Genomic DNA, 24679 nt, shown 5'->3' on the forward strand with positions numbered 1-24679 from the left:
GAGCCCAGGGGAGCCTCGGCGCCGTCAGCCCCACCCCTTCCTCATGCCCCACCCCCTTTCCCCTTTCCGCTCCTCCCCGTCCCTTTCCAATTCTCCGTGCTGGTCCCGCCCCTACGCTTCGTCCTGCCCCTCCGCCCGCCCGCCGTGGGGGCTCCTGGGAAGAGGCGGAGAACAATATGGCGGATGGCGAGGAGCCGTAAGTACTAGAGCTCTGCAGGCGTGCGGGGTCGGGCTGGGTTGTGAGAGAGCGCGGCGGTGGGCGGTCGCCGCCGCCACCCGAGGTCCCCCCACCCCCCGCCCCGACCCCTCGCCCCCCCATCCCCTCGCGGCGCCCAATGTGTAGCGTGATGCTGACCCTTCTTTTATTCTCTCTTTCTTTTAGGGAGAAGAAAAGAAGGAGAATAGAGGAGCTGCTGGCTGAGAAGTTAGTGCTGCCGGGAGGCCGGGGCCCTCTCCGGGGACCCCCGCCTCCCCCCACCCCAGGCCTAGGGGACCAGCCGCAGCGGGCCCGGGGGGCTGGGAGGGGAGCACCCGGAGCGCAGGCCGCACAGCCTCATCCCCTGACCCCCATCCCGGAGCCCCAGGGGCCCGGCGGGCGGCTCCTTGTCTTTATCTCCGGCGGGTGCCGGAGCCGGGGTCCACCGCCAAAGGCCCGGCACCGGCCCGCGGGGGTGGTACTTGACCCAAAGGTCTTGCGGAAGGACCATTGAGCCCCACCCCCTCCTCCACCCCCAAATTGTCATAGCCGTGACCTTGTGATTAAACTCATGAAACGGACACTAGGCCGTTTTTGGCCTTTCGTAAACACTGAGACAATAGTATTAATTGCAAACTTCTTAGGAGAACTTTAGTGTAAGGTACCGTACTAAGCACTTCAGTCATTTTTGCCAAGGAATTGGCTCTTAAGGGAGGATGTTGACTCCACAAAGAGTTTATTTTCCCCCCGTTTATTACACACCCTGTTTGTTTTATCAGATATTTAATTTTGTGCTGATGAGACAGATTTAAGCAGTGTTTTCTAGCCTGTCCCACGCCACATAATTTTTCGTCTCCCTACAGGGGAGGAGTAGAAGGTACTCTTGCAGTGGGTGTGGTGCGTTAGTAATTTCTGTGCCAGTTCCCAGTAGCGTGCTTTAAGAGTCTTCACGTATCTCCCTCTGAAAGTTTAATTTCAGTTGCAAAAGGATTGGGATGATAGTTAATTTCACGAATTCCTTTCCACTTTTGCTTAAAATGACAGTAAAGGTTTGCATGGTTACTCTATGTCAGGTATTGTACTAAGGCCTCTGTGTGGATTATCTCTTTATTCTTGTTCAGACCTTAAGGAGTAGCTCCAAATGAGACTTACAGCCGCAAATAATCAGCGCAAAGTCACAATGTTGTTGTGGAACCAGACCCAGTTTGACGTCCAGTGCTCTGGTCTTGATTGTTAGGCAACACTTGCCCCTTCTGTAAAAATTGGTTATTACTAGTACATTTGGAGGTAGAAACTGGGATTACAGGAAGTTTGGAAAATTAAAAATAATCACAGCCAAACATAAATCTTGCAGAAAGTAAAAAATACATTTCTGTTAGAAAATACATTTTGTATTTTGTTAGGGGAGTCCCTCCTTATTCAGTTGTATGTTCTAAAAAGTTTGTAGGTGGTAATGCCTATCTGTAGTGTAATTATAACCCCAAACTTTTGTGTTGAATGGAAACAAAATTTGGATCTCTTTCAGGGAAAAATGTGTGAATGTTTCTCTCATCAAAAAAAGTCAAACTTGGAAAGGACACATAAGTTATATTAGATTTGAAGCATCACTATTCCGAAAGTGGAGTTTCTTTTTTCTTTTTTTTTTCTTTCCCTGATCCAAGTGTGTTGTTGGAAGAAACTGGGGAAGTGTACAGTGATCTTTTGTAAATTCCAAATGTAGAAAAACCCATTTCTCACCAATTGACCAATAGTATCCCAAGTTTGATCTTTGCTTTAAGATCCCAGAAACATGTGGACTTATTTCATCAACATATGTAGTTCTTAACGTTAAATAAACTAGATAATAGCCAAGAAAAAAGTTAAAAGCATAAGCATAACCACATTGATATTTCCCTTTTTATTTGAGCAGGTCTGGTGTGCTTTTTCATTTGGGGAAACCATAATAGTTATAGGTGTGGCTTTTTCCTACTGATCTTTGCAGCTGAATTTACTGTGTTCTGTGCAGAATGGCTGTTGATGGTGGGTGTGGGGACACTGGAGACTGGGAAGGTCGCTGGAACCATGTAAAGAAGTTCCTCGAGCGATCTGGACCCTTCACACACCCTGATTTCGAACCGAGCACTGAAGTGAGAAACATTTATTTTTAAATAACTCCTCTAATAGTTTTATATTTCAAAAATAATAAAATGCTTTCTTTTTAGTTTGATCTTTAATAAAACTAATAATTATACAAGTTACCTTGAAATACTAAATATTTGAATATTTGTAGTTGATTATATTTAAATGACAAATATTTGAGTCATTTTCACGTTTCTCATGTAATATATTGAAAATTCTCAAGAGTAAAGTAACTTCATAATCTCATTTAAGATTCTAAGTTTTACTTCACTGAGAATTAGTTTTAAATGACTTCTGAGACACGTTCCCCCTTTTAACTGTACTATGAGAAATTAAATCTGATAGAAATGTAGATATGCTTGCTTAAATTTTGAAATTTAGTTGAAATGAGCATCCTTACGTGGAATTGAAAATAATTAATCGCATGTTAAAAATTATGTGACTGCTATATAGTAGAGGGGTAGAATTTTGGACTGGTAGTGTTTGACATAAGGCAAATGTTCAGTTACATACAACTTATATTTTACTGCAAGGTAGAAAATATATTCTTTATAGTTAATTTTTATGTCTTTTGTGTTTATGAAGAGATGTTTTGAAGTAGCAGTATTATGCTACTCCTAAAAATTAAGGCACAGATTCTTGGGTTTCATTCATTGTATCATCAGTATAACTTTCCTCTCCTTTAATCTTGGACTGAATTTAAAGTATTTTGTGTTTCTTTGGATACTCTACCATATTTTCTTGTGCTTCTGAATTGTATTATGGTTTGCTTTTTTTTTTTTTTTTGGCATGATAAAATTTAAGATACTGCTGTTAAATCATTGTTTTAAATTGTATTTCTGCTGATGTACAATTTTCTAAGAGTTTTACCTTTTTTTTCCATCATCTCTTGTTTTGTAAGTTTCTGTCACTGTGTTCAAAAGCAGCAATTATTCTTACCTTTTTACTTGTAGATCTTTAAACACCTTGAGCATTCTTGAGCCTCTATTCTAAGGTTTTTACACTTTTTTCTTTTTAGCAAGTCAGTTAAATAAATTTGCTTTCCATCCCCTTTCAAAATTAAAAAACAAGGTAAGTCTTAGTTAACTAAGATAGTAGTGGAAATAACCTTCTAATTTCATAAAAGTCAATTTAAAAACATTAAAATTGAAACCCTCTGAAGTCATTAGATTACAGAATTTCTGGTTCTACCTTGTTGATAAATTTAAAATAATTTATTAACTACAAAGTCTGCTCTTTATCCTTACTTGGGTTTTTCATTCAGAAAGTGTTTTATGGTTTATTGCCTTATTGATGATACTTATGGTTATTATCAACCAGATTTTAATATGCTTTTTCATTCTTTACAGTCTCTCCAGTTTTTGTTAGATACATGTAAAGTTCTAGTCATTGGAGCTGGTGGCTTAGGATGTGAGCTCCTGAAAAATCTGGTAATATATATATATACATATATATGTATTTTTTTCTTCTTGTGGCAATTAAAGCATTTTCTTTTTCTGTTCTATTACTAGGAAATTTTTTGTTATGATTGTTAACCTTTTTTCCTATGAGCCTTTGTTAGATAAATTTAGTAGGTCAAATTTGAGATAGTAATTAACATAATGATAGAACTGGACTTTTTTACACTCTAAAGTCCTCAACTGTAAAGTCATTGATAGAAAATTCTTTAGTTTTCTTCTCTGATATTTATCAAACAAATCTTTGTGCTTCCTCTTGCATAGCAGTCATTAATTTTGGTGACATTGATAACAAAACTGATAATTCACATTTTAACATGTAATTTCAAAGAATTATTTCTTATATTGCTCAAAATAACCCAGTTAGGTGGATAGAATATTGTCTCATTTTATATAGAGGGAGATAAGTTTTTCTGAATAGTGATATTCCTAGAACCTAGTCGAGGTCATTAATTCTTAGTCAAGCGTGCTTTTCACTGAACCATTAGGTCATTACAGGACTTAAACATAAAATCTGGAATAGCAAAACTTTTTTTTTTTGTACAGTCTGTTTTCACTGACTATCATCTTGAGAGGGGGTACTGTTTATAGAAGCTATTTCTTTTTTTTTTTTTTTTTTAACGATTTTATTTATTTATTTGACAGAGAGAAATCACAAGTAGACGGAGAGGCAGGCAGAGAGAGAGAGAGAGGGAAGCAGGCTCCCTGCTGAGCAGAGAGCCCGATGCGGGACTCGATCCCAGGACCCTGAGATCATGACCTGAGCCGAAGGCAGCGGCTTAATCCACTGAGCCACCCAGGCGCCCTAGAAGCTATTTCTTTATACTGGTTTGAAATCCATAATATGTGACTTAATAGTTTCACTGACTTCTCATAACTACAAATAACTTTTTATAAGGCTTTATTGGTTTATTTAATAAAAATGGGTAGGAGAAGAATTGATTTAAAGGTGTTGTATGTCAGCCTTCTCATTGGTGTGTAGAAAATTGGAAATGCTAGAGGAAGCTCCTTAGACAATGAATCAGGTCACATAACCACATGAGGGACCTAGGAAGCTGGCCTTGTGGCTGTAATTTAAATATCAACAGCTACATTCATTTTGCTAAGAAAACACTAATGTCAGTGTTAGTGAAACTGCAGAAACTTAATACAGTTCTTGGTACTTAACTGCTCTACTTAGTTCTGAAGGGATTTTAGGTCATCATGGTCCATGTCCTTAATGAATTTGAAATTTCATTGGAGAGACAAGTCTTGTATCAAATAAACAGCATTATGTATGATATACTATGAGATGTGGTGCCAGAATGACAGAACTTTCTCAAACATAAAAACCCTTGCAGTGGGACGCCTGGGTGGCTCAGTTGGTTGGGCAGCTACCTTTGGCTCAGGTCATGATCCCAGCGTCCTGGGATCGAGTCCCACATCGGGCTCCTTGCTCGGCGGGGAGCCTGCTTCTCCCTCTGCCTCTGCCTGCCTCTCTGTCTGCCTGTGCTCGCTCTCTCTCCCTCTCTCTCTGACAAATAAATAAATAAAATCTTTAAAAACAAAACAAAACAAAACAAAAAACCCTTGCAGTACCAAAGAATTCTAGAAGGGAAAGATTTATGGAAGACAGGTAGTAGTTTGGCAGGCATTCTATGTTAAGATCCCCTAATGCTTAACTTTTTCTGTTATGAAGCTGTGACTTGCACATGTGATATATAGTAATTTAAATGTGAATTAATTGGAGATTAGATCTGAGGAATAGTTATCAAGGAACTTTAGGAATGGCCTTATTGCATTGTAATGTCTTAAAAGAAGAAAACTAATTCTTTTCAATTACCACTTGTTACTTTGCTTATTTCAGACATAAATATATGAGAGATGTGCATGGTTTTTTAGAATTGGTTGTAAGCCCCCCACCAAAGGCTCATTCTGAAAAAAGAATATGACATTAATATTGTTGATTGAACAAATAGTTACAGAATCCCCCGCCCCCATATGCCAGGTACCATTTTGAAAGCTAAAGATACAGCATCGAAAAGTACTGCCAGGTGTTTGTGTTTTGGGGTCTTATGGAAGGAAAAAGACAAGTAAAATACATAGTATGTCAGACAGTAATAAATGCTATGGGGAAAGGAAGTATAGAAGATAGGTAGCCTGGTGGGAGGGGTAGTGGTTTACAAAAAAGACGCTATTAGAGTAGAGAGGTGAGCAAGAATATTCTAGGCAGAGGGACCATCAGGTACAAAATATGCGAAATGGGAGCATGACTTTTATGTTCTAGGAGGAAATGAGGTCATTATAGCTGAAGCAGAAGTGGGCAAGGGGAAGCAGTTTCCAACAGGATATCAAGAAGTGATGGGAGATGGAAGGACTCAGAGTGAATATGGGCTTTAGAGGCTCCTGTAAAAACTTTGCCGTTTATCTGAGTTAGGAAGTCAATGGAGAGATTTAAGCAGATGAGTTGATTTGATCTGACTTAACTAGGTTCACTGAGCCTGATGTGTGGAGAAAAGACTCAAGGGAAAACAGCAGGAAGCTAAGAGGCTGGTTGGATGGTTGTTACAGTCATCGAGGCAAGAGGTGACAATGACTTGGAGCAAGATGGTAGCACTGGAGGTGGTGAGAGTCTGTGAGTGATGGATATGTTTTGAGGTTGGAGTCAACAGGATTCACTAGTGGAGTAGTTATGGGAATTAAGAGAAAGAGAGGAGCCAAGGATGTCATGACAAGGTTTTTTCCCTGAGCAACTGGAAAGATGGTTAGCATCATTGAAATGGGAGACACTAGGAAAAGAATAGATTTCGTGGTGTTGGTGAGCAAGGACGATTGAGTTTGGTTTTGGAAACTTAATCTTGAGGTGTTTCTTAGACAATGCTTTATCTTACAAGATTGTCAGAGATCACCAGCACTGACCAGAATTAAACACAAAGGCACTCCAAATTCTGGCCAATAAAGTAGGAGGAAAACTCCTGAGTGAGGTGAACTGGAAACCAATTTTTAGTGTTCAGATTTCTCACGAGTGTATTGACCAAGTGAGGAATTTATTTTATAGAGGAGGAATTGATCCACCCTCTGCCAGATACTTTAGGTGGGTAAGATCAGAGAGACTGAAAATTGTCATTGGAAATAGTAACATGGAAATCACTGATGACCTTGACAAGAGCAGTTTTCTGCGAAGTGGTGGGAGTGAAGGCTTGTTAAGTTGAAGTGTGAGCTACGAATATGAGAAAGCATGTATGGACAGCTTTGGAGGATCTCTTGCTGTAAGGAGGGGCTGAAAAGTAGGGAAATTATTGACACTTGATTTAGCTTGACTACTTAACTGACCAAAACCAGAAAAGCATGATTAATTATTCAGACTTTTTTTTTTTTTTAATCTTTTGCTTCTGGTAAATTTGAGCACTAGTTGTACTGCAACAGTTTGTTGCTTTTCCCTGGCTTTTTTGATTGCTTGTTCTTGACTCAATACTTTTAGGATATTCCTTTTTCATGTGCTACATACATATGTGTGTTGATAATGTACACCTTCTAATAGTTATTTCTGAATTGTAACATACTTAATGTTAGGTCAACTACGATAAAACTTGTAGGAATTGCTTTTTAACTGTATTCTGAAAAAGAATAACAAATTCAGTTAATTAGTAAGACTAGTAAACTTAAAATATCTGGCGGCAGCAGCAAAGCAACAAACTTTACAAATGTGTTTATGGGATTATAAAACAACTGTAGAAATTTTGAGTTGTTCTCTTTTGATTATAGACTATTTAAAACTGAGTAGCTACACATTTTTGACTTTTACAAGAAACCTAAATTTTAAATACCTTATGTACCTTGTAAGATACTTTAACCATTGGATACAATTCTGTAGAATTTATTATTGAGCATTTATAAATTTCAAAGGCTATCTTAAAAACAAATCTTAAAATTTAAAATGTGCGGAAACCTCTGCTTAATTGGATTTTTTTTTATTCCCACAGGCGTTGTCTGGTTTTAGACAGATTCATGTTATAGACATGGACACTATAGATGTTTCCAATCTAAATAGGCAGTTTTTATTTAGGTAAGTTTTAAAATACTAGTTTAAAATTCTGATAATCACTTGAACTTGAATGCATCGCAGTAATAATTTTTACAAACTATGAGAGGGTAACAGTAATTTTATTTTAAAAATAACTACCACTCTCTTTTTTAGGTAAAATTTTGCAAGAAAATTGTGAGCATTCTGGTGAAACTAGTTTTAAAAACAAATACATGATTTTGTTGTGTTTAAAGAGATTTCCAAATGCTTTATGTGATTTGGGGCGAGGCTCTTTTCCTCCTGTTGATTTCAAAAGAAAACATAGCTGGAATATTGGGCACTTGTGAGATACATTGGTGGAGACTGGTGGGCCAAGAATTGTATGGTGACTCCAGGGCAATAAAGTTGTGGGAGAGTTTGAACTTTCTTACGGAAAAAAAGAGAAAACAGACAGTTAAGGAGAGAAAACCCAGGAGCAGTTGAAATGGAATAAAGGGATTATTACCTTAGATGAACATGAAATATGGAAAGCATCTGGGAATGGATTGTTAGAAATGACCTTTAAAACTGCAGGTAGGCCATATATGCAGAGGTGAGGAGAGGTTCATTAGTGAATTTTAGTATGTAGCATTTAGAGATTTGATGAGCTCAGATATAAGTGTCATTGGTCAAAGAACTACACATATGGAGGGATAAGGACTTTTTATTTTTCTTTCTAGATTATTAGGTTATTAGCAGAAAGTGCTCAGATAGCAGAGAAGGTAAATTTAAATTTTTGGATAGGCGTGAAACCTGTCTTTGTAGAAGATAATAAAGAGGTTGAAGGATGGGTCAAAGTCAAGTTAAGGAAGTATTGTAATTGCTATGAACTCTACATTTCCTGTTTAGGCTTTATCTTGTTTAATTTTTAACCCTTGAAACTACCCTTCTCTGAAACTTTGTGGATCATGACACATTTTAGTATATGAATGCTCTAATAAAGATAACACTGAATTGGTTGGTTATTGATAATAAGCCATGCCCTTTAGTTTGTAGCTAAAAAAATGATTGAAAATCATAATGATAGTTAACATTTTTTCAGTGCTTGGGTTGTAGTAAACTCTTCATCTGTATTCGTAAACTCTATTAGTTGTAGTAAACTCTTCATCTATAGTACCTGTTTTCATCTCAGAGCAGCCCTCAGGACAGGTACTTGTTTTCAAGATTAAGCAATTAGGCCAAGGTGTCCTGCAAAGATGATACCTGTGAAAGGCCTTTTGTTCAAAGTGCAGTTTTTAGGTGGAACAATCTGATCCCCTAATTCTGGAAAGGTAAATTAGCACTCTCCACAGAAGCCATCTAGGAGTTCTTTTTGTTTGAGATCTGCTGTGGAAGCACATATAATCCACAATGTAAAAGAATCTTGAAAGTCTCCTTTATTCCTTTTACCCAAAGAGCTCTGTCCTGACTAGTTAAATGCAATACTGAAATCAGGTTCCTTGATCTATAACTAGAGCCTAGTTACAGGACAAGTCAGAATAAAACTCTTATCAGAAGTTTTGAATCAGGAGAAGCACACTGGGGCACCTGAGTGGCTCAGTGGGTTAAGCCTCTGCCTTCGGCTCAGGTCATGATCTCATGGTCCTGGAATCAAGTCCTGCATCGGGTCTCTCTGCTCGGCAGGGAGCCTGATTCCCCCTCGCTCTCTGCCTGCCTCTTTGCCTACTTGTGATCTCTCTCACTCTGTTAAATAAATAAATAAATTTTTGATTAAAAAAAAAAAGCATACTGCTTCATCGGAGAGAAGAAAATTGACCTGTTAAATTATTTTTCTTTAAAATTCCAATTTTAAATAAAAAGTAATTTTTATTAGTAACATTTTAAAAAATCTTCATTTAAAGTATTCTGTGCTTGTATCTGAAGGATTGTAAAGAAATAGAATATGGTTACTTTCTTCCAAATGTTCATAGCCTAGTGGGTATGAAAGACCTCTGTATCTAATAAAAAATATGTTGTGGAATAGTAGTAATGAAGCACTGTATGTATGAGGGAGTGACTTCTGTGAGGAGAATGAGGAAGTACTATGAAAGAAAATACCATTTGTACTGAAATAAGACTTTCCTGTGTCCCTTTCTGTCTATAGCAATGGTTCTTATCTAGGAGTAACCTTTTGAGGTCTTCTGTTTTTAGTTTCTTAGGATTGTTGGCATCATTTGCAATTTTGGATAATGTCTTCAGCATTATTTCTTCAAAACATGCTTATGGCTTCGTTTGGGGCATAAAATTTACTGTTTACTCAGCACACACGGGAAGAGGTTACATGAAGGCTCTTGTATCCCTAGAATGAATTGTGTGTATATTTTAGCCAAGACCTCCATAGTTAACACCTTGAGGTTCTGGGGTTCAGGGCAGATTTGGAAGGCTCTGGGTATGGGATAATTTTTTACACTGGGAAATGCCACAGTGGGAAGTGGCCAGGAAACATACCATTGTTATGCTTTCTGGGGTGGGGTGGGGGGACTGTTTATATTTACATTTAAGAAATAATTAGACTTGTCAGTACCTATAAATACTTCATTTAGAACATCAGTAAGCATTGACATTTGTGACCAATTACTCATCAAAAAATTTAGATAAAAGTGTTTCTTCTAAATATCCTCTAAACAAGCTCACCATGGATATTTTTTCTGTCTGAAAATAAATTATATAGATGATCTAGATTTATATCATGAATGATAATTTAAATACAATTTTTCCTATAGGCCCAAAGATGTTGGAAGACCTAAGGCTGAAGTTGCTGCAGAATTTCTAAATGACAGAGTTCCTAACTGCAATGTAGTTCCGTATCCTTTTGACAAAAAAAGTTACTTAACTTTCTAAAGCTTTGTGTTTTCTTTATTATAAAAGAGGTATTTAACAGAAAATACAGATAAACAACAACAACAACAAAAAACAAACCATCAGCAGTAAGCTTATTACTGAGGTACTTACTGGTGACATTTTGCTTTATATTCTAATCTTTTCTTTAAGGTTATATAAATATTTCTTGCTCTAATTTTTAAATTAAGCATTTATGGCCAATATAATCATTTATTTTGCATTATTTGCATTATTGCCCTTCCTTAATTTAGGTTTGGATTACATATCTCTTGTTAGACTATAAGTTCCTTGTCTGGCTATAGTTAATCTTTGTGTGTCCCTACAGTAGCAGACTGAATAGACACTCCTTATATATTAACCAAATGGAACATGTATCAAAGTATATTTCTTTTTCCAAGAAGTATGTTTTTTTTTTTTTAAGATTTTGTTTATTTTTTTGATAGAGATCACAAGTAGGCAGAGAGGCAGGCTGAGAGAGAGAGGGAGGGACGCAGGCTCCCTGCTGAGCAGAGGGCCTGATACGGGCCTGATGTGGGGCTCCATCCCAGGACTCTGAGATCATGACCTGAGCCAAAGGCTGAGGCCTAACTCACTGAGCCACCCAGGTGCCCCCGGAAGAAGGATGTTTTTTAAAAAGAAGTGTTCGATCTGGAGAACTTCCAGTGTGTTTTATAGAAATTCATGAGGTGAGCTTTGCTGTTTGGGAAATGCTAGAGGATAAAAAATAAACATACAAAAATCAATTATATTTCTGTGTACTAGCAGTAAAAATGTGGAGAGAGAAATTTTAAAATACAATGAATGCTATTTACAACTGCAAAAAGAAAAGGGCTACTTAGGTGTAAATTGAATAAAATGAGTATATGACTTGAATGCTGAATACTGCGAAATGCTGATGAAAGAAATCAGAGAACGTCTAAATAAATGGAGAGATACTCTGTGTTCAAGAATTGGGCAGTTTGAGGGCGCCTGGGTGGCTCAGTGGGTTAAGCCGCTGCCTTCGGCTCAGGTCATGATCTTGGGGTCCTGGGATCGAGTCCCGCATCGGGCTCTCTGCTCAGCAGGGAGCCTGCTTCCTCCCTCTCTCTCTGCCTGCCTCTCTGCCTACTTGTGATCTCTGTCTGTCAAATAAATAAATAAAATCTTTAAAAAAAAAAAAAAAAGAATTGGGCAGTTTGACATAGTAAGGATGTCATGTCTCCCCAGATTTGTATACAAGTCTAATACATTTTCTGTCAAAATCCCTGCAAAATTTTTTGTTGATACAGACAAAATTATTCTAAAATTTATATGGAAAGGTGAAGGAATACCTGAAACAATTCTGAGGGGTGTCTGGGTGGCTCAGTCTGTTAAGTGTCTGCCTTTGGCTTAGGTCATGGTCTCAGGGTCCTGGGATTGAGCCCCTCATACAGCTCCTTGCTCAGCGGAGAGTCTGCTTCTCTCTCTGTCCCGACTCCCACTTGTGTTCTCTTTCTCTCTCTCTTAAATAAATAATATATTTTAAAAAATTAAAAATAAAACAGTTCCGATAAAGAATAAAGTGGGAGCAAATCACAATATAATTTCAAGACTTATTATAGCTACAATAATCAGGACTGTGTGGCGTTAGCTGAGATAGAGACATCAGTAAAACAGAAGAAACCAGAAATAGCCACAGGCAAATATGGCCAATTGATGTTTGACAAAAGTATAAAAATAGTTCAGTGGAGGAAAGGATAATTTCTTATCAAAAAATTGTGATGGAGGGGCGCATGGGTGGCTCAGTGGGTTAAGCCGCTGCCTTCGGCTCAGGTCATGATCTCAGGGTCCTGGGATCGAGGCCCGCATCGGGCTCTCTGCTCAGCAGGGAGCCGCCTTCCCTCTCTCTCTCTCTGCCTGCCTCTCCATCTACTTGTGATTTCTGTCTGTCAAATAAATAAATAAAATCTTTTAAAAAAAAATTGTGATGGAGCCATTGGATAGCCATAAGCAAAAATATGAATCCATAATCCTAAGTCAAAACCTCAAAATTGTAAAAATTAATTCAAAATGCATCATAGGTTTTAGTATAATATGTAAAACTGTAAAAATTTGGATGACAGTATAGGAGGAAATCTTTGTTATGTAGAGCTTGGTGAAGAGTCCTTAGATCATATAAAAAAAGTATGATCCCTCAAAGAAAAAAATTGATAAATGGAACTATATTAGAATTTAAAACTTTGCTTTGTAAAGGGCCTTGTTAAGAGAATGAGATACATATAATGATGAGAATGGGATATCATTATGAAGTAGGTATCTGACAGAAGACCCATTCTGAATAAGTAAAGAATTCACAAAATTAAGCAATAAAAAAGTGCAGTTAGGAAATGAACAGAAAATGTGAAAGTATATTTCACTAAAGAAGATAACAAAAAACAGATGAGAAGATGTTCATCATCACTAGCTATAAGAGAAATCCAAATTATGACCACAGTGAAATAGCTAAAGTAATACATAGTAATGTAAAATCCTGGCAAGCTACAGAAAAACTGCATCACTCATCCCTTCTTAGTGGGAGATGTAAAATGGTATTGTCATCTGGAAAATATAGCCCATTTTTTAAAAACCTGAACATCTACATTCCATGTGACTCAACAGTTTCATTCCTGGGCATTACCCCAGAGAAACAAATACTCAGGTCTGCATTAAACTTGTTCTTGAATGTTCATAGCATCTTTATTTGCATTAGCAAAAAACTGGAAACAATCCAAACATCTGTCACTAGGAGAATTATTAAAATGTGGTATAGCCATACTGTGGAGTATTGCTTAACAATAAAAAGGAATTAACAAAACATGCAATATGTTGGTTGGATATCAAAGATGTGCTGAATGAAAAATCCCTGTCTCTGAAAGTCATATGTTGTATGTTTCTATTAATGTAATGTTCTTCAAATGACAAAATTAGAGACGGAATAAATTAATGATTGCCAGGGAGTAGGCATCAGAGGTTGGAGAGGTGTGACTCTAAAGGGGTAGCAGGAAGATGAGCTTTGCTGTGATGGAATAGTTGTATAACTTTATGGTGGCGGTTACACAAACCTACGTAAGTGGTTTAAATCACAGAACTGTACATACTTATATTATCAATGTCATATTTGTGGTTTTGGTATTATAGTCCTGTAAGATGTAACCATTAGGGGAAACTGGATCAAAGACTCTTGGGACATCTTTATACTAGCTTTGCAGCCCTCTGTGGGTATATGTTATTTCAAAGTAAATGTTGGAAAAGGCAAATACAGACCTCCATAGAAAGAAAGAAAAAGAAGAATATGCATACTCTAAAAGTTAGATCTGTGAACTTTGGGTATTTTATAGAAATCTAGGATGTGGAATTTCTTGGTGTGGCTCCTCCTATTACTATTTTTCTGTTTGCTCTGGTTCTCTCTCTCTCTCTTTTTGTTTCAGGGGTACAGGTCTGTGATTCTCATCAGTCTTCTATAATACCCAGTGCTCATTACAACACATGCCCTTCCCAATGTCCCATCACCCAGTTACCCCATCCCTCCACCTGCCTCCCCTCCAGCAACCCCCAGTTACCTATGATTAAGAGTCACTTATGGTTTTTTCCATCTCTGGTTTTGTCTTGTTTCATTTTTTCTTTTCTTCCCCATGATCCTTTGTCTTGTTTCTTAAATTCCACCTATCAGTAAGATCATATGATAATTGTCTTTCTCTGATTGACTTATTTTACTTAGCATAATACTCTCTAGTTCCATCCATGTCATTGCAAATGGCAAGATTTCATATTTTGATGACTGTAATATTCCATCGTGTATATATATATCTTCTTTTTTTTAAAATATATATATTTTCTTTATCCATTCATCTGTTGATGGACATTTGGGCTCTTTCCATAATTTGGCTTTTGTGGACATTGCTGCTAAAAACATTGGGGGTACAGGTGCCCCTTCAGATCACTACATTTGTATCTTCGGGGTAAATACCCAGTAGTGCAATTGCTACCCAGTCATAGGGTAGCTCTATTTGCAACTTTTTGAGGAACCTCCATACTGTTTCCCAGAGTGGCTGCATCTACTCTCTTTTGACCTCCCTGTTACAGCTGCAGTTTATGCTTCCTGTTTGCCTAGCATTCAAAAGGAAAAGAGGCCTGAATGGGTGAGGGCAAGAATTGACTATTTTTTATAGCTTTTTTTGTAGGCCAGAATAAAAAATCTAGGACAAGGGTATTTTTATATTGTCCCTCTTTTCTCCATTTTGGTTTTTAAAAAATATATGGTGGATTATTTATTGTACTTTTAGAGAAGTATATATATTACTGAAAAAATTATTCCATTAGAAAAATTAAAATTTTTGTATACATGTGCTGTTACGATATTAAATGCTACGATTGATTAACACCCACAGCCATTTTTGATGGGGTTTCTTGATGGCTTCCAGGCAGGGAAAGACTGCTGGTTAGGTTTGGTAGAGTAAAAAGAGACTCGGAACAAAGAATTCATATTTTCCCTTACCCCAAAAATAACAAATCACATTTGTACCTGAAAAAGCTAGTGGGAACATCTGGTTTTTTTTAAATTAGCTTTACAACAGTTATTCTAATTTTTAATTGAAAATATTTATTATATAATGTATAAATCTAAGGTGTACAAGATGTTAAATTTGTGTTCTGAGTCTTATAGTCATCTGCCTAAATGGGAATTGTAATATGCTTGTTTCCTTCACTAAGATGCATTGTTGCCTTTGGTTGAGGACATACAGTCTGCCTTCCCATGATGTATGGTTTTTTATAAAAACTGAAGCAGAGTAGAGAGTGTAAGAGAGACAGAAATGTAGTCTGGGGGCTCAGGGATGAGAGGAACTACTCTAAGTAATTGGAGTGTTTACAAAAGAGGTTTTATCATGAATTAGGGTTGTGTTCATTTTGTCACATTTCCTGAATTCCACTGCTTTGAACATTAATGGCTTATTCTTGTGTGTACCTTTATAATTTGTTCCTTATGGCATTATGAAATTCACTTCATAAGTTAAAAACTTAGCAGCTTAAGTTCCTTTACTTATGTTCAGACATTTCAACAAGATTCAGGATTTTAATGACACTTTCTATCGACGTAAGTTTTCTACTTGAAATTTACTTTTCACTAAATTCTTACTGTATTTAGTTGCTAGCTATTTAAAGGCTATTTCTTCATTTGTTTTCATCTCTTGGTGTTTGCTTTTTAGTAAAGTTGGCTGAACAGAGAATGCCACTCTTTTATTTCTTAGCTGACATCATTAGCTGCATTTTTACACTTGATCTTAGCCAAAAGGCCGAGAAGCGAGCATTTTTATATGCTGTCTTGAGTAAGGATTACTCAAGGATTAGGAACTATGTGTGTTTGTATTACAATAAGAGGTGGGGGGTTTTTTGTTTGTTTTTTAGAAAGTGAATTATTTTGTGCAATGGCATTTTTAAAAGCCAAACTTGCTTTTTCTCCCGTAGAATTTCATATAATTGTATGTGGACTGGACTCTATCATAGCCAGAAGATGGATAAATGGCATGCTGGTAAAGACTTTAATGTTCTATGGTTCTTCGAAATTCTTGCTGCTGCTCTTAATATACCAAAAATTAGGATCCCATACCATATTTTTGATAAATCAGAGTTTATTTAATTTTCAACTAAGTAGATGTACATCACGATATAGTGCCAGTCATTAACTTTCAGGTGAGAATATAAACTGCTAGTATCATAGTCCCATGATTTGATAATCTAGTACTCAATAGTGCGATTGATTTTTAGAAATTCTTGAGAGCATGTTTCTCTTTTGAATTCTTACTCCCCTCTCTCACCTTTAAATAATTTTCCTAGATATCTCTTCTGAATTATGAAGATGGTGTATTAGATCCAAGCTCCATTGTCCCTTTAATAGATGGGGGGACAGAAGGTTTTAAAGGAAATGCCCGGGTGATTCTGCCTGGAATGACTGCTTGTATTGAATGCACACTAGAACTGTATCCTCCACAGGTAAAGAAGCACCTGCATTTGTTTTATAGTCTCTTGGGGTTGAGTTAGGACTAATTATTAAGTCTAGTCAATATTTAGGATTTTTAATTAGGGGTAACCATATTCTAAAAATCATACAAAGAAGGAAGATAAAATACGAAAAGAAAAGAAATTTGTGAAAAGAAAGGAACGGAATATCATGGTACTGATACTATTCTGTTCTCATGATTTGTATTGTTTTTTTTTTTGTTCGGAGAGTAGAGATCAAGGGATCCACTACAAAGTTAAATGTTGGGATAGAGCTATAATTTATCTTGTTTGATTTTTGCCTGTGATTGCTTCAGGGAGATAAAGATACCAGAGATGAGAATGATCCTTCCAGATATGGGGCTCTTTAAGCTGTATACCTACATTAGGGAATAGTTAGAATTTTGATTTATAAATAAATATGATTTTTTTAGTATTTACTTGGAATTGATTTAACTCTGTGAATTTGCTTTTGCTTTGGTTTATGTTATACCTTCAGATTTAAATGTGTAAACATAATAAAATGCTCATATTTGAGAACTTACTCAGCACTTCTCATGATCTAACAAGCTTAAATTTATATACCCTGTAAATGTAGCACAAATCTACATTCCTGTGTAAATGTAAGGTGACTCAGATGCTGTCTTTTAGTTTTAGAAGCATTATTAGTGGTATAAAATGTTTTGTTTTTGTAAGTGGAAAGCTAATAAGAATTTTAACCTCCTGTCTACTTTTACGAAATAGACCTAAGTAGAAGCTACATTTTAAAATAATTCATTACTTAAAATCCACTAACAAGCACCCAACTGTGATTTTAGGTTAATTTTCCCATGTGCACCATTGCGTCTATGCCCAGGCTACCAGAACACTGTATTGAGTATGTAAGGATACTGCAATGGCCTAAGGAGCAGCCTTTTGGAGGTAATAAACTGAATTTCATAATCTGGAATTATGTAAGATATATATTTGTTTATATTATTCATTTGTATCTTTACATTAAAACATGAACTGATTTAAGTTTACATGTTTCTGTCTTACCCTCCTTGCTTTTTTTGGTAACAGAAGGAGTTCCATTAGATGGAGATGATCCTGATCATATTCAGTGGATTTTCCAAAAGTCCCTCGAGAGGGCATCACAATATAATATTAGGGGTGTGACCTATAGACTCACTCAAGGTAAGTTAGTGAATTGTTATGAATTTTAACCTTGGGATAATCCCATTTTCAGAGGTTGGGAAACTCTGAAGGAAATAACAGTTAAGTGATTTCAGATAGTACCGGCCATTTGAGGTTCAGTCAAGGTACCATGGAAATGGTAGTTTGCAGGTGTCCTAAATTTGATTGGAGGAGGGAACAAAGTTTTACAGAATCCAAACTCCAAACTACTACTTAGCTAGGAGTAATTATTTTTAAAAATTATTTATTTATTTATTTATTTTTAAATTTTATTTATTTATTTGACAGACAGCGATCACAAGTAGGCAGAGAGGCAGGCAGAGAGCCCAGCCTGATGCGGGGCTCGTTCCCAGGACCCTCGGATCATGACCCGAGCCGAAGGCAGAGGCTTAACCCACTGAGCCAACCAGGCGCCCCTAGGAGTAATTTTTTTTTTTTTTTTAAAGATTTTATTTAGTGCTCGCTTCGGCAGCACATATACTAAAAAGATTTTATTTATTTATTTGAGAGGGAGAGAACATGTGTTCTCAAGGCGAGGGAGGACTGAAGGGGCAAGGAATCTCAAGCACACTCTGGTCTGGGCACAGAGCCCAAAGCAGTCTCACAACCCTAAGGTCATAACCTGAGCTGAAACCCGGAGTCAGATGCTTAACTGCCTGAGCCACCCAGGCATCCCAACTAGGAGGAACTTCATGAAATCACTGAATCTTAACTAGAATTGGAAGAGGCACTAAGTCATCTAAGGCGAACCATTCATTTTATCTTTAATTGAAGAGGAAGGTGTCACCTCCTGGGGCAATCTGTTTTTATATTTGGATAAGACTATGAAGACAGTTATTTTGTATGTTGAGCAGAAGGCTCCCTCTTTAGTTTGGTCTGAGTATTGTCCCAGGGTATATCAAATATAAATCAAATTCCCTTTTAAGTAATAGCCTTTTACATAAACAGAACAGTAATCACATTCCCTCCAAATCACTATCATCAGTCTTTCTAGTTCCTTTAACCCTTTTACATGTTGGCTGACATTAAGTTTCCATCCTGTTTTGTTTTTTGTTTTTTTTTTTCTCTTTTTCTTTTCTAACCATTTTCCAGTTATCCATACTTACCTAGGCTAGAATGAAGCACGCTAAGATTAAAATAGACTTCTGATCATTGATGCAGTCTTAGAGGAGAGCAGGGTTTTTTGTTGTCATTTACGTTGATGCTATACTTCTGATTCTTTAGGTCACTGTCCACTAAAATCTGGAAGTTCTTTCTACATGGCAGTTGCTAAGCTCCATTTTCCCATTATAGGTTTGGCAGTTTTTTGGGGTGGTAGTATTGTCTTTTTATACTCAAGTATAGGTCTTTACAAGTTTATTCTTAAACCTGCTGTTTTCTCTCTACATATATCTTGTTATGCCTGCCAGCTTATCTATTCTTGCCAGCATCTTTTCATTTGTTGTTTTGATAATAATGCTTTATCTCTTTGTCAGATAATTAAAAATTTTAACAAGATTGAACTGCCTGAGAAGAGACATTTGAATCAGGGCCTTTTTTGTTTTATCTCATTTTTCGATCAGGCCTTCTTGAGTATTTCCTGTTTCTTTGCCTTATTCACAGGGATATCTTTCTGGTTTCCTGAAGCCTGGATGTTCTGTCTTCCCACATTTCCCTGGGTGTCCAAGTTAGTAGTCACAGAAACAGAGTCCAGCACAACTTGTCTTAGTGAACGATCATAATGCTCTGTCTCGTGATCATTGTTTCCTAAGCTAGATACTCATAGATCATCTTTCTAGAAATTTTGTCCGAAGTTCATCACTGAGTTCACCAGAAAATTAGCTTTGTCTTTTTTTTGAAAATGTGCAGTTTCTCTTTAGTGATTTTGTCCTCATATTTACTGATTTCTGGTGATGTCATTTAAAAATTCTGTTCTTAGACGCTTCTTGTTGCTCCCTTTATTCCCCCTGTTCCCAACCTGCTTTGTTCTTGAAAACACTAACCTCATTCCCATCTTGGAGCTTTAATACTCCTGATTCTTAGGCCGGGAATGTTCTTCCTTGGATCCCGTTAAGGCTGGCTGCTTATTGCTCTGGTATCAAGTTAACCAGTTTACTTGATTATTCAACTGAAAATGACTTCTGAGCCATTCACTACTGACATTTTTATAATTCCTCAAAAATAATGGTAGCCTCGTTTTTCTATGCAAAGAATATTTCATACTTACACTCTCATACATCCTTGCTGTTGGGCCTTTGCCCTTAACTGTTTACAGAAATGTTCTTTCCCTAAGTCATTGCTTGGCTGGGTCTTACGGTTTTAGATTTCACCTCAAATTATCACCTCCATGAGGTCTTCCCTGATCATCCACTCCGATGGACTGCCTCTGTCATTGCCAACTCTACCATGTACCTTTTTTTTTTTTTAAGATTTTATTTATTTATTTATTTAACGGAGAGAGAGAGATGACAAGTAGGCAGAACAGCAGGCAGAGAGAGAGGGGGAAGCAGACTCCCTGCTGAGCAGAGTGCCTTATGTGGGGCTCAATCCCAGGTCCTTGAGATCATGACCTGAGCTGAAGGCAGAGGCTTATTCCACTGAGCCACCCAGTGCCCCTATATACTTTGTTCTACTTTCTTTTCATAGAACTCTTCAGTATTTGAAATTTTGTTCCTTACTTGCATGTAATCTCCCTCAGCAAAAGGAAAGCTCTGTCAGAGCAAATAGGTTTTTTTCACTGTTACTTTGCATAACACCTGGAACAGTAGTCTGGCATGTAGTACACATGTGGCAACTGTTTGAATTAGGTGATTTCAGTTTGTCCTGATCAGGAACTAATAAACTCATTTCAGTATGTAGTCTCATTCATACTTCCGTAACTCTCAAGCCTATTGATTGAGAGCCTTGACAAGGAGTACAGAAGCAAAATTGGAAGAGAGATCTAGCTTTTTTAAGGGGTAGGGGATGAGAGGACTCTTGACCCTTTGGCTCTTCTTGGGCAGTGTGTCTGCTGCTCCTCACTGTGACTACGTGTTCTTCCTTTCCGTACATCTTGCTCTGTATGGTTCACTGGAGAGCTTCCAGTTTAACCATCAGGAAGTTAGTTCCTCCCTGTTTCCCCTTCCCTGAAATTATATGTTGTCATATAGTTAGAATTAATGTTTTAAAACAGCTTCTCATACTTTTTCATTGTCTTCCTTTCATGTCTTCTTAGATTATTTGTTTTTTTTTCTGAGGTTCTTGAAACCTGCCTACACCTGAAGCCTCGGGGACATGTCTTTAAGTGCTCCCCCAGACCCCAAGATAATAACGGCTACTTTTTTCTGAAGTTTTTGTTTTCTAAAGTGAACAATTCAAATACAGTTAGGGGATATTTATGTTTTGCTTTTAAAAGACAATGCTATAAGGTGGGGCTTTATTCTTTCCTGTTCTGTGAAATACTGATATGGAAAAGATGGAGGTAGAAATAGAAGTACAACTAATATTTCATGCAGTCCATGTTACATAAGGAAATGAGACGAGGGGCAGTTTATTGTTTGTTGTAAATTTTGGGGAATCAAATGGCTGAAACTATTATATGAGGAAAGTTAATTAAGTCTTATTATTTATACTTTATTCAGAGCTCACTGAGTATAGTTCATGTGCAATTCCTATCACTTACTAGATCTATAACTGTGGATTTTAATTTGTCTTGGTTTCATTTCCCTTATTTTAGAATCAGAGTAAGGAGACTAACAAAGGTGTTATGAAAACTCTGTCTTATTTAATCTTCTTGGAACATTCTAACTGTTGGCTGTTACTATATTGTCTCATCTTTATTTGAAGCTTAGTGAAGAGTTGTCTTTGCTACTGTAACTTGTTTAAGATTCTGAAGATAAAATGATGGGAATGTGACAGAAGATCATTCCTTTGTTAAACTTCTCTATTTTCTGACCTGAAATCCTGAAAAATCAAGTTGTGGAAAATGATATTTAATAATCAGATTGTCTAATTTAAGATACCTATTCTTTAAAAGATTTGACTGTATTTTAATCAATATATTTTTTTCAGGAGTAGTAAAACGAATCATTCCTGCAGTAGCTTCTACAAATGCGGTCATAGCAGGTAAGGAAAAATGGCCACTGCTTAACTTTATTTTCATTCCTTAATTGTTGATTCACTATCTAAACTGACATTTCAACAGCTTCTTGGTTTCAGAAAACAGGTGTTCAAGGAATTTGATATCTTCTTGGGTGGGTGGTTTAATTTTTAAGCTGTCCAAAAAAGAACAAGCTGTTGGATCTGTATATATTTTGTCTTCATTCTGTCATAAAGTACAGGGCAGTAAGGGGACATTTTAGTACCTTCCCTTTTAATCAGTGTGAACAAGTTGTTCATTAATCTGAAGAAGTGGAAGGAAAGCATTTAATGCTACTCTGTTGCTTGGATTATACAAAACAAATACAAAATTTGTTACTTTTTCAATTTTTGAGAGTATATTCTTTATTTTTAATCAGCTGCTTTATAACTTTATCTATAACTAACTTTTTAAAAAACATGAAATTTTGGGGTGCCTGGGTGGCTCAGTGGGTTAAAGCCTCTGCCTTTGGCTCAGGTCATGATCCCAGGGTCCTGGGATCTTGCCCTACATCAGGCTCTCTGCTCAGCAGGAAGCCTGCTTCTCCCTCTCTCTCTGCCTCCCTCTCTGCCTACTTGTGATCTCTGTCTGTCAAATAAATAAAACCTTTAAAAAAAAAAACCTGAAATTTTACATTTCTAATTTGCATTGAGTTGAAGTACCTTTATTTTCTCCCCCTTCAGCTGTGTGTGCCACTGAGGTTTTTAAAATAGCCACAAGGTAATGGATTTCATTTTTTAATATGTATATAAATTGATGTTTTGATTTGACCCAATTATATAAAGATGAACAATTTTTCTTTACAGTGCATATATTCCTCTTAATAATTACTTGGTGTTCAATGATGTAGATGGACTATATACATACACATTTGAAGCAGAGAGAAAGGTTAGTAGTATTACACTAATGAAAATTGTTTTGATCACTCATACTTAGATTTTTACATATTACTTATTGGTTAGCAATATGGTCGAAATTGCCCACAGCCTAAGTATTTTCTAACTTCTAGAACCTTATTCATTTCCTGTCTTTTACAGTATAACCTGAAATAAATAGCATGTAGCAAAATAATTTAGGAAACTTTAAAGCATAAAGATTTGTTCATAGGAAATATGTATGATTATTAAAACAATTCGATTCTCATTTTATCCTTATAGACTATTGTTGGTTCATGTGCTACTGTTATTTGTTGTTTTATATATGTAGGAAAACTGCCCAGCTTGTAGTCAGCTTCCTCAAAATATTCAGTTTTCTCCATCTGCTAAACTACAGGAGGTTTTGGATTATTTAACCAATAGTGCTTCTCTGTAAGTGTTGTGGACTTTTGTTCTGTTATAGAAATACTTTTGTGATTTTAAAACTTTAAAAATTAGAATTATTTTTAAAAAGTGATCTTTTTTTGTTTGTTTCCTTTCTCATTATTCTTTTAGGCAGATGAAATCTCCAGCCATCACAGCTACATTAGAGGGAAAAAACAGAACACTTTACCTACAGGTAATCAGTGTCTGCTTGTTTTTTTTGTTTTTTTGTTTTTGTTTTATTTTTAGGGTATTTTTCCCCCTACAAAATTATATCACAAGTTTAATTTCATTTAACGTGCTTTACATTAAAATAATTTTGTTTTCTAGTCAGTAACCTCTATTGAAGAACGAACAAGGCCAAATCTCTCCAAAACGCTGAAAGGTACTTTAAATGAATATATTTACTAGTCAGTTTCTTCTGGGTTTTTTTGGTAAAAGTAATAAATGCTTATTATAGGTTTTTTTTAATGCCTTTAAAATGGTGATACCATTGTAATTATATTTTTAGAAGCAATGATAGAATTAATTCTTTTAGAATATTAAAAAATCTCTAAAAATCAAATACAGTATTACCTTGATTAAAGAGAACTAGATTTTGATGTTTATCTAGACCTAAAACTGTATAGTTTGTATATGTGTGTGTTGTGCTTTTTGTTGACTTTTTTTTTTTGCTTGGGTTAATTAAACTTTTTCTATTTTAGAATTGGGACTCGTTGATGGGCAAGAACTGGCAGTTGCTGATGTCACCACACCACAGACTGTACTATTCAAACTTCATTTTACTTCTTAAGGAAAATAAACTTGTACATAATAGAAAACTCATGGAAATATATTATGTGGATGCTAAGACATTTAATGTCATTTTTAGCATTAGTGTTGCTGGAATTTGACTTTTATATAATGAACCACTCTTTTTTAAATTTATAACTTCCCCTTGAAGACAGAATTTTGGGGTTGGTACTTGTAAGCATTTTCATTAGTAGTATGGGAAATGATGCTTGGAGAGAGAGAATGAACAAATGTATTGCTTCTTTCAGAAGAAGAGGCAAGCGCTCTCTTGTGTCTGACTTTTACTGTGGTCTAAGAACGCATTCCTCAGTTTTCATTTGAGCACCCACATAAAGAAAAGATGTCCCTCTAAAGAAAATTAAGTTTTAAATGACCTTGACTATTACACCCTGACATCTAGAACATGTTGAACACAGCCTATTTCTTGCTTGATTTAATACTCATTTAATTGTGGTTGTCCAAATGAATATTAATTATTGCAAAGGTTACCGTGTCTATAATAATTTGTAAATGGTATTATAGCTGAATACCTGTGCATGGATATGGGAACTATTTTCATGTTTACTTGTAGTGCCATAGAGGCCAGTATGCACAATATTAAAGCCAAGACGTGGATGTTTAAAAGAATTTAATGCTCAGGCAGTTATCACTGATGCTTTCACACTATTTATTAATAAAATCATATATTGTCTA

The 24679-nt window shown here is 36.4% G+C and overlaps 1 protein-coding gene across 2 annotated transcripts; it reads left to right on the forward strand.

Moving 5' to 3' along the window:
- The first annotated feature begins 149 nt into the window (after positions 1–149).
- On the forward strand, positions 150–24679 carry UBA3 (ubiquitin like modifier activating enzyme 3). Of its 2 annotated transcripts, XM_044253192.1 has the most exons (18): positions 150–196; positions 383–424; positions 2202–2322; positions 3664–3744; positions 7734–7816; positions 10516–10596; positions 15679–15722; positions 16094–16158; positions 16463–16618; positions 17443–17545; positions 17687–17800; positions 21830–21883; positions 22580–22616; positions 22703–22784; positions 23103–23203; positions 23327–23390; positions 23525–23579; positions 23899–24679. In XM_044253192.1, exons 1-18 carry the CDS (start codon positions 177–179, stop codon positions 23985–23987), a joined length of 1392 nt encoding a protein of 463 aa, XP_044109127.1. In that variant the 5' UTR covers positions 150–176; the 3' UTR covers positions 23988–24679. The 2 variants fall into 2 exon arrangements, with proteins under 2 accessions (XP_044109127.1, XP_044109128.1); XM_044253193.1 differs by lacking the exon at positions 383–424 and having other exon boundaries at positions 159–196.

Source organism: Neovison vison, chromosome 6 (genome assembly GCF_020171115.1).
Source record: "Neovison vison isolate M4711 chromosome 6, ASM_NN_V1, whole genome shotgun sequence".
Lineage (NCBI taxonomy): Eukaryota > Metazoa > Chordata > Mammalia > Carnivora > Mustelidae > Neogale > Neogale vison.

What these genes read in the sequence shown, in the direction of transcription:
- UBA3 (XM_044253192.1), top strand. Translation starts at nt 177, where the DNA reads ATGGCGGATGGCGAGGAGCC. An exon ending in TAGAACTGTATCCTCCACAG is followed by an intron (nt 16,619 to 17,442) that starts GTAAAGAAGCAC and finishes CTGTGATTTTAG; the next exon opens with GTTAATTTTCCCATGTGCAC. An exon ending in ACAGAACACTTTACCTACAG is followed by an intron (nt 23,391 to 23,524) that starts GTAATCAGTGTC and finishes TTTGTTTTCTAG; the next exon opens with TCAGTAACCTCTATTGAAGA.